This window comes from Macaca fascicularis, chromosome 11 (assembly GCF_037993035.2).
Source record: "Macaca fascicularis isolate 582-1 chromosome 11, T2T-MFA8v1.1".
Lineage (NCBI taxonomy): Eukaryota > Metazoa > Chordata > Mammalia > Primates > Cercopithecidae > Macaca > Macaca fascicularis.
This window is the reverse complement of record NC_088385.1, coordinates 86,438,123-86,452,374: the sequence shown is the minus strand read 5'-3', so window position 1 is coordinate 86,452,374 and position 14,252 is coordinate 86,438,123. Positions and strand designations below refer to the sequence as shown.

The following is a 14,252-nucleotide window of genomic DNA, read 5'->3' as shown; positions in this document are numbered from 1 at the left end:
AGACGTAGTTTACTTATTGAATGAATGAAAAAGAATGAATGAACCTTTCTTTAAGAAAACCCTGTCACTGGTGGTTGAAGTTCAGGGAAGAGATTTGTTGGCAGTAGTGTGGCTATGGAACTATAAGTTTTAAGCAGAAAATTTATAGGAATTAAATGTACATATTGCTGAAAGAAAAACTTTTATTGTGCAAACTAATTTCTGAATGCACAAATATTTCTTTAATGCTATAAAAATGTATTTTCACGTACTATCAAAACAGTCTATTAATAGTAGAAATAAAATGGAAACTTTTTTTTTTCAGTGCTTAGATGAGTACGAAGATGATGAAGCAGGGCAGAAAGAGCGAAAACGAGAAGATGCAATTACACAACAGAACACTATGCAGAATGAAGCTGTAAACTTACTAGATCCAGGCAGTTCCTATCTGCTACAGGTGAGTATTTAAAAATACCAGGAAGTCACTATATATTTTAATGGCAATTTTTCAAATATGCTTCTTGAGTTGTATGTAGTAACATATCTCCCATTGCTTTCTTTCCTCCTACTTATGCCTTCCTTATCACAAGCGGGTTCTGACATCACATGTTGGGCTCACCTTAAGCATGAACACTCTCTTCACCCTTTTCTGGCTTGGGCATCCTTTGACAGGCTGTTCTGTAGGGCCTCTCTTTACTCCTGCTGAGACTCGGAGAACTCTTGTCGGATTGCTCCTTCATGGGGACTCTTCCTCAACTTGATTAGGTTTTGGCAACTCCAGGCCAGACTGCCACTCCATGTGGACATTCACTTCATCTTGCCTGGGCTCTGGCACAGAATACCCCATGCCAGGCTGCCTCTGAGATGGTAGATATTTTTTACTGTGCTAGAGCTCTTATCACCCTTTTCTGAACCACCCTCTTGAGAAGGTAAACTTCACATTCCACCTGGGACTCTGGCTACCCCTTTATGAGACTCCCTTTATGACCTTGCCTCACGAATGAGGGCTTCCCTTCCCTGCTTTGTAGAAATCTTTCTCATTCTGCTCCGGCTCTGATATCTTAGGTCAGAGTGAGTGAGCTCTGCTATGTGGGCAGTCTCCTTAGTTTGCTCGGACTTGAATTCTCTATGCCAGGCAGCTCTTCTTTCTGGCAGATTCTCGTATTCTGATACCCTGATCTGAGCCATTGTGTTTCCTCACGTTGCTCTGCCCTGCCTAATGGCTTTAGGACTTAATTGTTCAGGAAAGGAAGGGGAAGGATGAGTTTTTCCTTTTAAAATCTTCATTAATTTGATAAAGCTCTTATTTTTCATTTTATCAGTTATACATTAGAGAAATTTTATTCTGCAGTCATCTTCAGCAGTATATCATACTAAATTATACATGCCAATATAGATATTTTAAGTTAGTTCTGAGGGTCAGTTAGCATGTTATGCCATAATTTTACTGAGGGCTGTGGCTTTGTTGCTGGATTATTTGAATAACATCAGTATTACTTTGCTGTATTCATCTGGGCTCGTATTTGTCTGATTATTTCACCTATGCTTTTATACTTGTTTATACGTTGGAAGTTCTGATCTGCCACTGCAGACTCTGTTCATGGGGATTTCCTTATTGATCATTATAAGCTTGAATAAAGCAGTGTTTTATTTAAATTCACACAAAATAGTTTGTGCTTTGCCAACATTTTCTCAGTTCTACATAGATCTTTCCCCTTCCCTTTAGTAATAGAAACCATCCCATTGCAGGGAAGATTATTTCAGAACAAGTATATTTGAGATCAGTTGTATAACAGACTTAAGGATTTTTGGGAGATCTAATTACATAGTCTTTGAAACTTTTAAGACCAGTACCAGTCTTAACAGTTGTACTTTTTACAAGCAGTTTCAGTGATACTAGTATAGCAGTCTCCCCTTATCAAAGGGAGTTCTCTTCCAAGACCTCCAATGGATGCCTGAAATATAGATAGTACTGAACGCTATTTATACTATGCACAGATTTGTTTTTCCTTCCTTTTATTTCATGGATAGAAGATTTGTTCTTATCATAAATCTTAGCAACTTCAGGGTATGATTTTTCTTTCATTATTAAGTTGAGAATTTTTACCTTTTCATTTAAGGGAAGCACTTTATAGCTTCTCTTTGGCATATCAGAATTGCTAGCATCACTACTCTTGTACTTTGGGACAATTACTAAATAAAAGAAAAGTTAATTGAACACAGTCACTGGGATACCACAACAGTTAGTCTGATAGCCAGGGTGGCTCCCAAATGACCAATAGGTAGGGAGCATAGACACTGTGGATACGTTTTACAAAGCGATTAGGCCCTGGGCAAGATGGAGCAGGACAGCACCAAGTTTCATCATGCTAGTCAGGACAACTCACAGTTTAAAGTTTATGAATTTTTTATTTTTTGAGTTTTGCATTTAATATTTTAATTAAGTTATAATTTAAATAATTAAATTTATTAATTAAAATTATTAAATAATACAATATTAAAAATTTAATTTTATTAATGCCCACGGGTTGACCATGGGTAACTGAAACTGTAGAAAGTGAAAACTTGGATAAAGGGAAAAGGACTACTGTATTTCTTCATTTTTTGTCCCTATTTAGTATGGAGTAGTAATTATTAAAGTACCAAAAATTATGTAGTTGTTTCTTTGCCTAGAAATTTTTGTGGCTACAGAAATATAGTTAAGACATCTAAGGTAACATTTATATTTGTGTGGAATTTTGTTCTAACATGTAAGAATGTTAAGCATTTTCCTCTTTAAAATTATTAGGGACTTCAGTGAACATAATGTCCGCTGCCTTCATCCATTTTGTCGCAGTGATCTCACTTATATGTGGAATCCAAAACAGTCAAACTCATAGAAGTAGAGAGTAGAATGGTGATTACCAGAGGCTAAGGTAGATGGAGAAAGGAGAAACATTGGCCAGGGTGCGAAGTTACAGTTAGATAGGAGGAATAATTTGTTTTATTGCACAGCAAGGTGATTATAGTTCATAATAATGTATATTTCAAAATAGCTGAGTATTTTAAATGTTCTCACCAGAAAGAAGTGATAAGGGCCTGGTGCAATGGCTCATGCCTGTAATCCCAGCACTCTGGGAGGCCGAAGTGGGTGGATCACTTGATGCCAGAAGTTCAAGACCAGCCTGGCCAACATGGCAAAACCCCGTCTCTACTAAAAATACAACAATTAGCTGAGCATGGTGGTGTTCACCTGTAATCCCAGCTACTCAAGAGGCTGAGGCGCAAGAATTACTTGAACCTTGCACCTGGGCGCGGTCACGTGATGCGTATTTGAAGGTGATGAGTATTTGAAGTCACCTGTATAGGCCGTTCTTTGCATTGCTATAAAGAGATGCCTGAGATTGGGTAATTTATAAGAAAAAGAGGTTTAATTGCCTCACAGGTTCTACAGGCTGTACAAGCATGGCACCAACATCTTCTCAGCTTCTCATGAGGCCCTCAGGGAGCTACTCATGACTGAAGGCAAAGTGGAAGCAGGCACATCACATGATAGGAGCAGGAGCAAGAGAGAGAGGGGGCAGGTCCCATACTCTTAACCAGATCTCATTGGTGCTAAACCATTCATGAGAAATCCAGTCCCATGATCCAGTCACCTTCCAACAGGCCCCACCTCCAACACTGGAGATTATATTTCAACATGAGATTTGGAGGGGACATCGAAAATATATCAGACGGACATGCTAATTACTGTAATTTGATCCTTCCAAAATATATACATGTATTGAAATAAAAATATCACTTTGAATCTTATACATATATATAATTATTATTTGTCCATTAAAAATAAAGCTAAAAAATTATAAGGGATTCTTTCACTGCACCATATAGGTTAATTTTTTCTCTCTCTCTAACATTTCTAATTTAAGATATGCCCAGTTTTCTTTTTTTGGCCAGGATATGGAAATCACTTTAAACTCCACCTTTAATTGCCCATTTTTAACATGCATGAGAAGGCTACCGCCCCTCCCAGTCTCTAATCATACTGATATAATCTATCCAGTGTGGGAAACATTTTACTTTTAAAAGTTTTTGTTGTTGTTGTTTTTTGAGATGGAGTCTGGAGTGCAGTGGCACGATATCGGCTCACTGCAACCTCTGCCTCCTTGGTTCAAGTGATTCTCCTGTCTCAGCCTCCCAAGTAGCTGTGATTACAGGCACTTACCTCCACGCCCGGCTAATTGTTGTATTTTTAGTAGAGACAGGGTTTCACCATGTTGGCCAGGCTGGTTTTCAATTCCAGACCTTAGGTGATCTGCCTGCATTGGCCTCCCAAAGTGCTGGGATTATAGGCTTGAGCCACTGCGCCCTGCCTAAAGTTTATACTTTGATTACAAGAATCATTATAAAATAACATTTAGCTTCAAAATGTATAATCTCTAATAAAAGACCATATTCAAATCCACCAATAAGGAATAAACTTAAGTGTTGTCTGTGTGCTTCAAAATCTTAACTATTGAAATGCTAGCAATATACCAGAAATAAGTATAGCTTAAATTTTGATTATTTGTATATCTCAGACTTGAGTATGGAATGACTGTAATGACAAAACCGCAGTTACTTTTGCACCAACCTAGTATGTGGAAGTTCTAATTTTATCAACTGCATCAAGCTAGCAGTGTGGAAAATACTGTGTAAAACTTACTTACTGAGGTATGTTTTAAGTGACTGTTTTTTTTAAAAAAAAACCCAAACAACTGTAGATACATGTAGAAATCTGATATTTTTACATGACTTCTGGTTAACATACTTAACTCAAAACTTGTCTGATACTGACTTTTAAGTCATTTATAATTGGATCAAAGTGTGAAATTACTATAATGCCACTGCAATTTAGAGTTGCTGAAAATGCCCTCCATTTTACATTTCTGTTTTTGTTAAAATTCTACTCTACATATCTATTACTCTAAGTTTTACCATATTACAGAAAATGTCTGTTTCAAGCCTCAGAAATAGTGTTTGTTGGCCCGGGCGTGGTGGCTCACGCCTGTAATCCCAGCACTTTGGGAGGCTGAGGTGGGCGGAGCACAAGGTCAGGAGATTGAGACCATCCTGTGAATGGTGAAACCCTGTATCTACTAAAAGTACAAAAAATTAGCCAGGGGAGGTGGCGGGCGCCTGTAGTCCCAGCTACTCAGGAGGCTGAGGCAGGAGAATGGCGTGAACCCAGAAGGTGGAACTTGCAGTGAGCCGAGATCACGCCACTGCACTCCAGCCTAGGCGACTGAGCGAGACTCCATCTCAAAAAAAAAAAATTAGTGTTTGTTGTCAAGTTATTTGTACCATTTCAGTTGATATACCAGTAACCCACACATGAATAAATCTAGTAAGGGTTGTTCTCATTTAGCAATTTTGCTGACTCCATTTCAGTAAAAGGCAGTCTGGGCAATCAAGCTGATGTGGCATGTTCTGAGATATTTCAAATATAACCCAAATGCGAGAGATGTGAGAGAAATGATATGTGTTGTTTCAGAACTTTATTTTGGAGATTCTGGCATTTTTTCTCATGCATGTATAGACAGACATCATATGCCTTAGTTTAGTTCATATAGGGTAATATCAGGGAATTTAATAAAAGAAGCTGTTTGTAAAATGTTAATCCAAATACTGTTTGTGAAACTAGCAGGGGAAAAACTTTTTTTTTTTGAGACGTGGTCTTGCTCTGTTGCACAGGCTGGAATATAGTAGTGTGATCTCAGCTCACTGCCACCTGTGCCTCCTGAGTTCAAGCAGTCCACCCACTTCAGCCTCCCGAGTAGCTGGGACTACAGGTGCATGCCACTTCACCCAGCTAATTTTTGTATTTTATGTAGAGACAGAGTTTCGCCATGTTGCCTAGGCTGGTTTTGACCTTCTGGGCTCAAGTGATCCACTCCCCTTGGCCTCCCAAAGTGCTAGGATTACAGGTATGAGCCACTGCGCCCAGCTGGAAAAAATTCTGTATGAATCATTATCACTCACATTTAATAAGGTATACTTTGAGTGAGTATACATAAGCTTAATATTTCTTTCTACTTTATTTAAATAGCCATCTAAATAAATAGGGGATCTGTTTTACGTGTTTGGTACAAAATTACAGATTAGTGGGTGTCTGCTTAATCAAAAGTACAGATTAGTGGGTATCTGCTTAATGACAGGCAGATAAGAAACTCTTTAAAGTCTGCTTGCCAGGTTTTGTTGTTGTCCTGCTGTAAGAACAACTGATGCTCAGGGATGGTTAAAGTGTCTTTGTATCAACTGTCAAGGCATGACTTCCCCAGCCCTAAGTCTGTTTGTGGGGTCAAACCCATGTACGTAGTCACTGGAGTATCTTGTCACCTGGTTATTTCCTGCTGCTGATTATTTCCCAAGTGGTACTTTTTTGTAACTGTAGATTACCAAGGAAGTTATTTCCCTAAGTTGTCAGTATATATTTATTGCATACTAGGCGAACTGGGGTTTTGGGGGAGAAAGAAAGGAATTGCTGGTGGAGGGTCCCTATCTGCCAGACACTTACATTTTACTTAGAATATAAGATATATACATGAAAAATTGGGACAAAAATTATATTAAACTAAGTAATATAGGCTTCTGTAATGGGAATTTATTGACTTGGAATAATTAAGACAGACTTACTCAAATTCCATGCAGAAAATTCAATTAAGATTTTTCCTTATCCCAGTTAGTTTTATGTTGGTTTTAGCTATCAAATTGAAATTGAAAGCCTATTTGGAAGGGACTGTGCTAATTTTACTCACTTATGTCATTTTATCTCCACAACAACCCAATAAAATAGGCACTGTTATTCCATTTTAGAGATAAGTAGACACTGATAGAGGATAAACCCATAGTCTCCTAGCTGCCAAGTAGCCTGTCTGCTTGGAAATTTGATATGATCCTTCCTCTTAATCATATGGTTTGCTGTACTGGTTCCCCACATTGCTAGTCTTTTATTGCATCATGCAGTCAGTATTTACTCTTTTACTCTGGAACTGGTTATCTTATAAAGGTATTCTTTTGCTTTAACTGGATGAGAACTTCTTTAATTGTAGGATTTCTCTTGGCAACTTAATGATTAATTAGGAAAAAAGTTAACAATTTTTAAAGACATCATTTGATTTTGACCTGTTTCATTAAAGTGAAACTGCAGAAGTATTTGGAGAACCTAGACTGTCAAAAGATTGAACAGAGAAATGACTGCCTAGTTATTTGCAAGGTAACAATTTTTCTACCCCAATGGTTAATGTTAACTTTCAGCAATCTTTTTTTTAGTAGCTTAGAATCAGCACAATATTAAAATGTACTTTTTCACTTTTCATTTTTAGCTGTATATATAGTCTTTAAAAATAGGAACTGATTACTATATGCATATGGTGAGTTATAAGTTTTAGAAAAAATGATGGCAGAAAAAAGACAAAGGGAGATATATAAAGACTGTAAGGCCGGGCATGGTGGCTCACACTTGTAATCCCAGCACTTTGGGAGGCTGAGGTGGGTGGATCACCTGAGGTCAGGAGTTTGAGACCAACCTGACCAACATGGAGAAACCCCGTCTCTACTAAAAATACAAAACTAGCTGGACATGGTGGCATATGCCTGTAATCCCAGCTACTCAGGAGACTGAGGCAGGAGAATCGCTTGAACCCAGAAGGCGGAGGTTGCAGTGAGCCAAGATTGCACCATTGCACTCCAGCCTGGGCAACAAGAGCGAAACTCCGTCTCAAAAAAAAAAAAAAAAAAAGAATATAATAGTGGTACTTTTTAATGCCCCTTGACTTTCAAAGGGATTTAAGCTGACTGGGTGATGAATGATGCCCCCAGCCTTGTCCATTTTCTGAGCTTTAAAAATACTTCTTTATTAAAAACATCATTTTAAAAAAGTGATTGATTTGGACTGAAAAATCAGATGTAGACTCCTGTTTTGTTTGAGCAGCAATATGTGAATTTTTTAAACCAGTAATTGCTTCAAGTTGGTCTTTTAAAAATTAAGATATTCTCGGCCGGGTGCAGTGGCTCACGCCTCTGTAATCTCAACGCTTTGGGAGGCTGAGGCAGGTGGATCACGAGGTCAGGAGATCGAGACCATCCTGGCAAACACGGTGAAACCCCGTCTCTATTAAAAAAATACAAAAAATTAGCCTGGCGTGGTGGCGGGCGCCTGTAGTCCTAGGTACTCGGGAGGCTGAGGCAGGAGAATGGCATGAACCTGGGAGGCGGAGCTTGCAGTGAGCCAGGATCGCGCCACTGCCCTCTAGCCTGGGTGACAGAGCAAGACTCCGTCTCAGAAAAAAATTTAGATATTCTCTATCAACTATTTTATGTAATCATTAATTGTGTACATACATACTCAAACTGATACGTAATTATTTTTACTTTACAGGAGCCACCTAGAACAGTTTCAGGCAGATATAAAAGGTAAGAATCCTTATGACTTAAACATATTGTAGGCATGAATGTAATATCTGTCTGACATTGACTTAACTAGAACTGTTTAAAGTAGCTCTTTGAAAAGTAACGAACCTTACTTACTATTGTGCTCTTAAAAATAAATTACATTGTAAGCAGGAGTATAATGTCTGCCTGACCATGGCTTACTCTGACATGCCGCAGTCTTTGAAAAATAAATGTTGATGAACTTTGCAAAATAAATGCCTTGAATTGTTATTTCTCATGTATTTAAATATTGAAAATACAAGTAGACCCATCTGTATTAGTTAGCTCGGAGTGCCATAACAAAATACCATAGACTGGTGGCTTAAACAACAGAAATTTATTTTCTCACATTTCTGGAGGCTGCATGTCCACCATTGTCAGGTTCTGGTTCTTCCTGCCTTATAGGTAGCCACTTTCTCACTGTGTCCTCACACGGCAGAGAGAAAGAGAAAGAGAGAGGGAGGAAGAGGGGAAAGTAAGCTTTCTGAGGTCCCTTCTTAATAAAGGAACTAATCCCATCATGAGGGTCTCATCCTCGTGACCTCATTTAAACCCAATTATGTCCCAAGGGCTCCATCTCATTGAAGGTTATGGCTTCAACATACGAATTTTGGGAGGACACAGATCGCATTGCACCACCTGTACACAATGAGTAACACTTCTACCAGAGAATGTGTTTGTGCGTGTTTATGTATAGGAAGAAAATCAGAATTGGGTACAAGTGGAGGTGTCTAGGATATTCACTTCCTTCTTCCCTGTTGAGTCCATAAATGTTGCAGAAGCATGTGGTCATACTTGTGCTAATAATCCTAGAATGATAAATCTTATTGAGTACTTACTGTGTCCAAAGTGCTTTACATAGAGTTCTTTCAATTCTCATGATTATCTTATAAGGCAGGAATAATATTTATTTCCATTTTATAGATGAGAGACATGAGGTTAAATAAGTAGAATAATTTTTCTGGGGTTAAAAACCTAGTCAACAGTAAAATCGATTTGAATTCTGGCAACCTGACTCTAGAGCCCATATTTTTATTAACTATGTAAGACCACCTGCCTAGATTTATACATGTAAAACCCTTATTTTCATCTATTTGTATGTTGGAGTTTAAAATAATTAGGCTATAAATAAAACATTCGTTAACCAATACTCTATTTTTACACTGTTATATAAAAATAAAATTTAATTTTTGTCATGGGCTACAGTATTTATTAGCAACAGAAAGAGATGAGAAGGTCAAGATAATCAGCAAGAGTAAGTAAATCTGAAATAGTTTCTGGCACATGGGAAAACAATCAGTACGTTTACTACTGTTACTGCTTTTATTTTCATTTCTGGGTAATTTTGATGTAGGTATAATAAAACCTGTTTTTGTTTGCCTTTTTTGTTTTTTTTTTTTTTTGAGACGGAGTCTCGCTCTGTTGCCCAGGCTGGAGTGCAGTGGCACAATCTTGGCTCACTGCAAGCTCTGCCTCCTGGGTTCACGCCATTCTCCTGCCTCAGCCTTCTGAGTAGTTGGGACTACAGGTGCCCGCCACCACGCCTGGCTAATTTTTTGTATTTTTAGTAGAGAAGGGATTTCACCGTGTTATCCAGGATGGTCTCTATCTCCTGACCTTGTGATCTGCCCACCTCGGCCTCCCAAAGTGCTGGGATTACAGGCGTAAGCCACCGCACCCCGGCCCTTTTGTTTACCATTAATAGTTTAAACTGGAAAAAAAATCCTTTTTCTTTTTCCAGAAATAATTATGAAATAGCCTTGATGTGGCCTGTTCCCATACCACATTCTCAAACCAAAAATTTTTAAGCATTAGTTTTTGGTTGGAGACTAAAGATAAACTGTGGCAACTTAACAAGTTTGTTGTATTATCTTATACATTTAGTTCTTATCAAACAATAGTCTTAAATTACGAATGACACTTTTCAAATTTGTGTTCTTTAATTCGAATCAAGAGGGGAATAATTTTATAAATCCTATCAAAAGCTTTATTTACATGTCATTGTGTTAAATCAGAAGGCAAACTTATTCTTGTATAAATTTTTGTGAAACTTTTGAGACTATTACTTGTGACATGTCCATGTGTTTGTTTTTTTCATACTTGTATTCTCATAGCCTAGAGCATGTGGTTTGTTACTTTTCAGCTTTCAAAGATTTGCCCGTTTAATACTGTTATAAATATCTTAAAACTTCCCATCATTTTTTATTGGTTCGGAGCTCCCATTTCAATGCCATCTAAAAAGAAAAAAAAAACACACACACACATAAACTTAAAAAGCCACAAAACCTAGAGTCTATATATGAAATTATCTCTTATCTAGTAGAAGTGTGTTACATTTTATATCAACAGTTCGTTATTTTCATTAATCTGTCAGCAAGTTATAGCAATGACTAGAGAATAGATGTTTCTTAGTGAAGGTGTCTGCTGACTAATGGGAATGAAGAAAAGGGAGAATAGAGTAAAAGAAATTTGGCATCTCATGTAAGAAAATATTTCCAGTAAACCTAGTAGCTTAGTTTTTATATATATAACTGAAAATAGAAAATATTTTCAGTAAACTAAATAACATGAGAAATTATATATAATATGTAAATTATATATTGTATATTTATATAAAATACATATATAATATATAAGATTTATATATAAATAGATATAAGATCTATATATAAATATATATATAAATTTTATATAACTAGAAATAACTCTTAAAGTCATTAGAAGGTTCAAACACCCAGAAGATTCATTTGAGTGTATGCTCTTATAAGTTATGAATTAAATACTTAATTTTTCTCACAAATAAGAATGTACACTTTTAGCCTTGAGTCTGTTACATGCTCAGTCTAATTATGCTGTTTTTTAAACTTGAATTGACTTACGTAGAATGTGTCTTACATATTCCCGGTTTTCCTTATAAAAATGTGTTTAACTGTAGGGAACTATTTGAAGGTGAGGGTTATGTAATTTCTGAAACTCAAGATTTAGTAAAGGTGGATTGGTGTTATGAATTTGTGGGGGTTTTTTTTTTTTCAATGTGTAATTTTCTTTTTCTTTTCTTTTCTTTTTTTTTTTTTAATTTTTGGTAGAGACAGGATCTCTCCGTGTTTCCCAGGGTGATCTCAAACTCAAGTGATCCTCTCAACTCTGCCTCCCAGAGTACTCAGATTAGAGGCATGAGCCACTGTGCCTAGCCTCAATGTGTAATTTTCTTAACAAAATTTTTATTTGGAAAGTAAATTTATAGTGCATTGGTTAAAAACTTTTAAAAAAGAAAAGAAAAGGCAAGACAGTCTTAAGGACTTATAAAGGGCAGGATTAGCCAGGGTATGCAACTTACTATTCATAAATAACAGGTGAAGTTAGTGTAGTGGCTCATGCCTGTAATCCCAGCAACTCAGAAGGCTAAGGTGGAGGATTACTTGAGGGCCAGAAATTTGAGACCAGCTTGGGCAACATAGCAAGACAACATCTCTTAAAAAAGTAGAAAGAAAAAGAAAAAAATTAGTTGGGTGCTTGTAGTAAGCACTTGTAGTCCTAGCTGCAGTGGAGGCTGAGGTGTGAGATGGGAAGCTCACTTGAGCCCCAGAGTCTTCCATGATTGGTGCCACCTCACTCCAGCTTGGGAGACAGTGAGATCCCAACTCTAAATAAAACAAACAACAGGGGAAACAAGACAAACAGTGTTTTACCATTCAGTTAGTTATTAACTGGCTCTTGTTTTCACAAATATGCTTAATTCAGTATTATTTTATTAAGCAACATTTATGCAAAGTAATAAGTGCTTCTCAGCACTTCTCTACCTACCCCCTCCCCTCCAAGTAACCTTAATAGGTTTAGTAGTTTTTAAAGCACTTTCACATACATTACCTGATAGTTAGCCTCATCAGGTGACAGCCAGGGCAGGCATGTCTTTCACAGATGAGGAAAAAGGCTTTGTTTACTTCAGTGAACTATTTTACCACATTCCATCTGAGCAGAAAGAGGAAATATTACTAGTTTTTGTTTTTATAAAGAGCATAGACACATCAAGATATGAATGTCAGAAAATATTAACCTTATCTTAGCCAAAATTTTGATGTTAAGCCCTATTTCATATCTGCAGTGTTTCACAGTATTATTATAGTTTTATAGTTCATGTAACTTCGTCAGGACTTTTCTTTCCTTAATACTTTTTGCAACTACTGCATATGATCAAGATAGAAACATTATACAACTTAAACATTGTTTTCTCCATTTAAAAAGTAATGCATACCCACTAGAAGATTTAAGAAATAAAGAAAGTTAGGATTAGAAAATCTTACCAAAATCTAAGTCAAGCACTGTTAACATTGCTTTTACTTTTTACTTCCAGTTTGTTTTTTTAGGCTTTTTGTATGTATAACCGTGAGCATAATGGATGTACACTTTTACATTCTGGTTTACTCCTCACCTAATGTAACATGAGTATCTTCACCTTTTAGTTCTCTAAATAATGGCTAGTATCAACCGAGTGATTTCTGCCTTTTAAATGAAGTATAGCATAAATATATCAGAAATCCTCACTATCACTGCTGTGGTGACCCATAATTTCTGTCTACTTTATTTGGATAAATATCCAAATATTCTGTCTACTTTATTTGGATTCTTTTTCTTCGGGGTCAGAATTTTCTTGCAAAGTCAATTCTGTTATAGTGCTTGCTTTGGAAATGCAAATTGGTCCTAATTGGTACATTAGGGAACAATTTGACCCTACCTCAAATTTTACCTTTGCTTATACACAGTTTTGTTCACCAGAAATGCTAGGTAAATGCTGAAAACCTTACCCAGCTCAACTGAATACACAAAAGGCTCTCAGGCATTCTTGGCAAACATCTACCAGGTACCTCAGTATGAGCTACAGCTTTGCTTCTGAAGCAGGAAAGTTTCCCTGGCCCCTTTGCAGGTGCACAGGTACTGGACCTAACCAGGCGCTTTGGTGGGGCAGGGGCAAATTTCACTCACTCAAACCCACTGCATTCTACTCCTTGTGGGAGCGGGGAGCACAGGTGAGCAGGTGCAAGAGCTGGGGTGAGTGCTTTTGGTCGCTGGCAGGAATGAATTCTGTACTGTCTCCATGGCAGTATCTAGGGGGATGCCCACCACCCCTGAAGTCCCAGAAGGAGTATTATAGTTAGTGCTCTTTTAGCTTTTCTGTCCATGGACGGCTTAAGTGTTAAACAGTTCAGTGGGCCCTCTGCCTTTTCTTGTGAGGCAGTTAGTTGCTCTCTGCTAGCAAGAGCATAGGGTCAGTATGACAGCCTTTAGCATTTGCACCCTTCAGTGTCGAGGAAAAATCAGGTCACATGAACGAATTGGAGGGTGGTGAATATTGAGGATTATATTGCCAATGAAAGGGGAGCTGGAAAGGGGATGGAGGGGGAAGATAATCTTTCCCTGGAGCAACACTGTCAAGCCATTACTCTGAAGTCAAACGGCTTTTCTTCTTCTCTTCTTCTCCTCTCTCTGGTGGCAGAGCCTGAGGTTTTTATGGGCACAGGATGGGGAGCAGAACAGGCCATGGGTGGTTTTGGAAAAGGCAACATTCAAGCAAGACAGCAGGAATGCATGTTCTCATTTTGGGCCACAGTTCAAGGATTGAGGGTGGGACCCTCACCAGTACCATCCTCTTCTGCCCAGAATTTTCCTGCCTCCTGTCCCTATCACTTCCACATGTGATGTTACAACTACCAGTCTAATTTCAGATATCTTCTTTCTCACATTTCATATTAACCCATAAGCTGCAACCCTTCTGCTGCCAACCAGCTTCTATAAGGAAACTTCACTGTGCTTTTTCAAGATAAAAT

General features: G+C 37.7%; 1 protein-coding gene across 5 annotated transcripts in view; it reads left to right on the top strand.

The window, feature by feature from the left end:
* Positions 1–14,252, top strand: part of PAWR (pro-apoptotic WT1 regulator) — an 87,711-nt gene that overhangs the window by 52,421 nt on the left and 21,038 nt on the right. For all 5 annotated transcript variants that reach the window (XM_074007471.1, XM_074007470.1, XM_074007472.1 and 2 more), the window contains exons 3-4: positions 305–436; positions 8,378–8,412. In XM_074007471.1, coding sequence (XP_073863572.1) covers positions 305–436; positions 8,378–8,412 — 167 coding nt within the window. The remainder of the gene's footprint in view (positions 1–304; positions 437–8,377; positions 8,413–14,252) is intronic.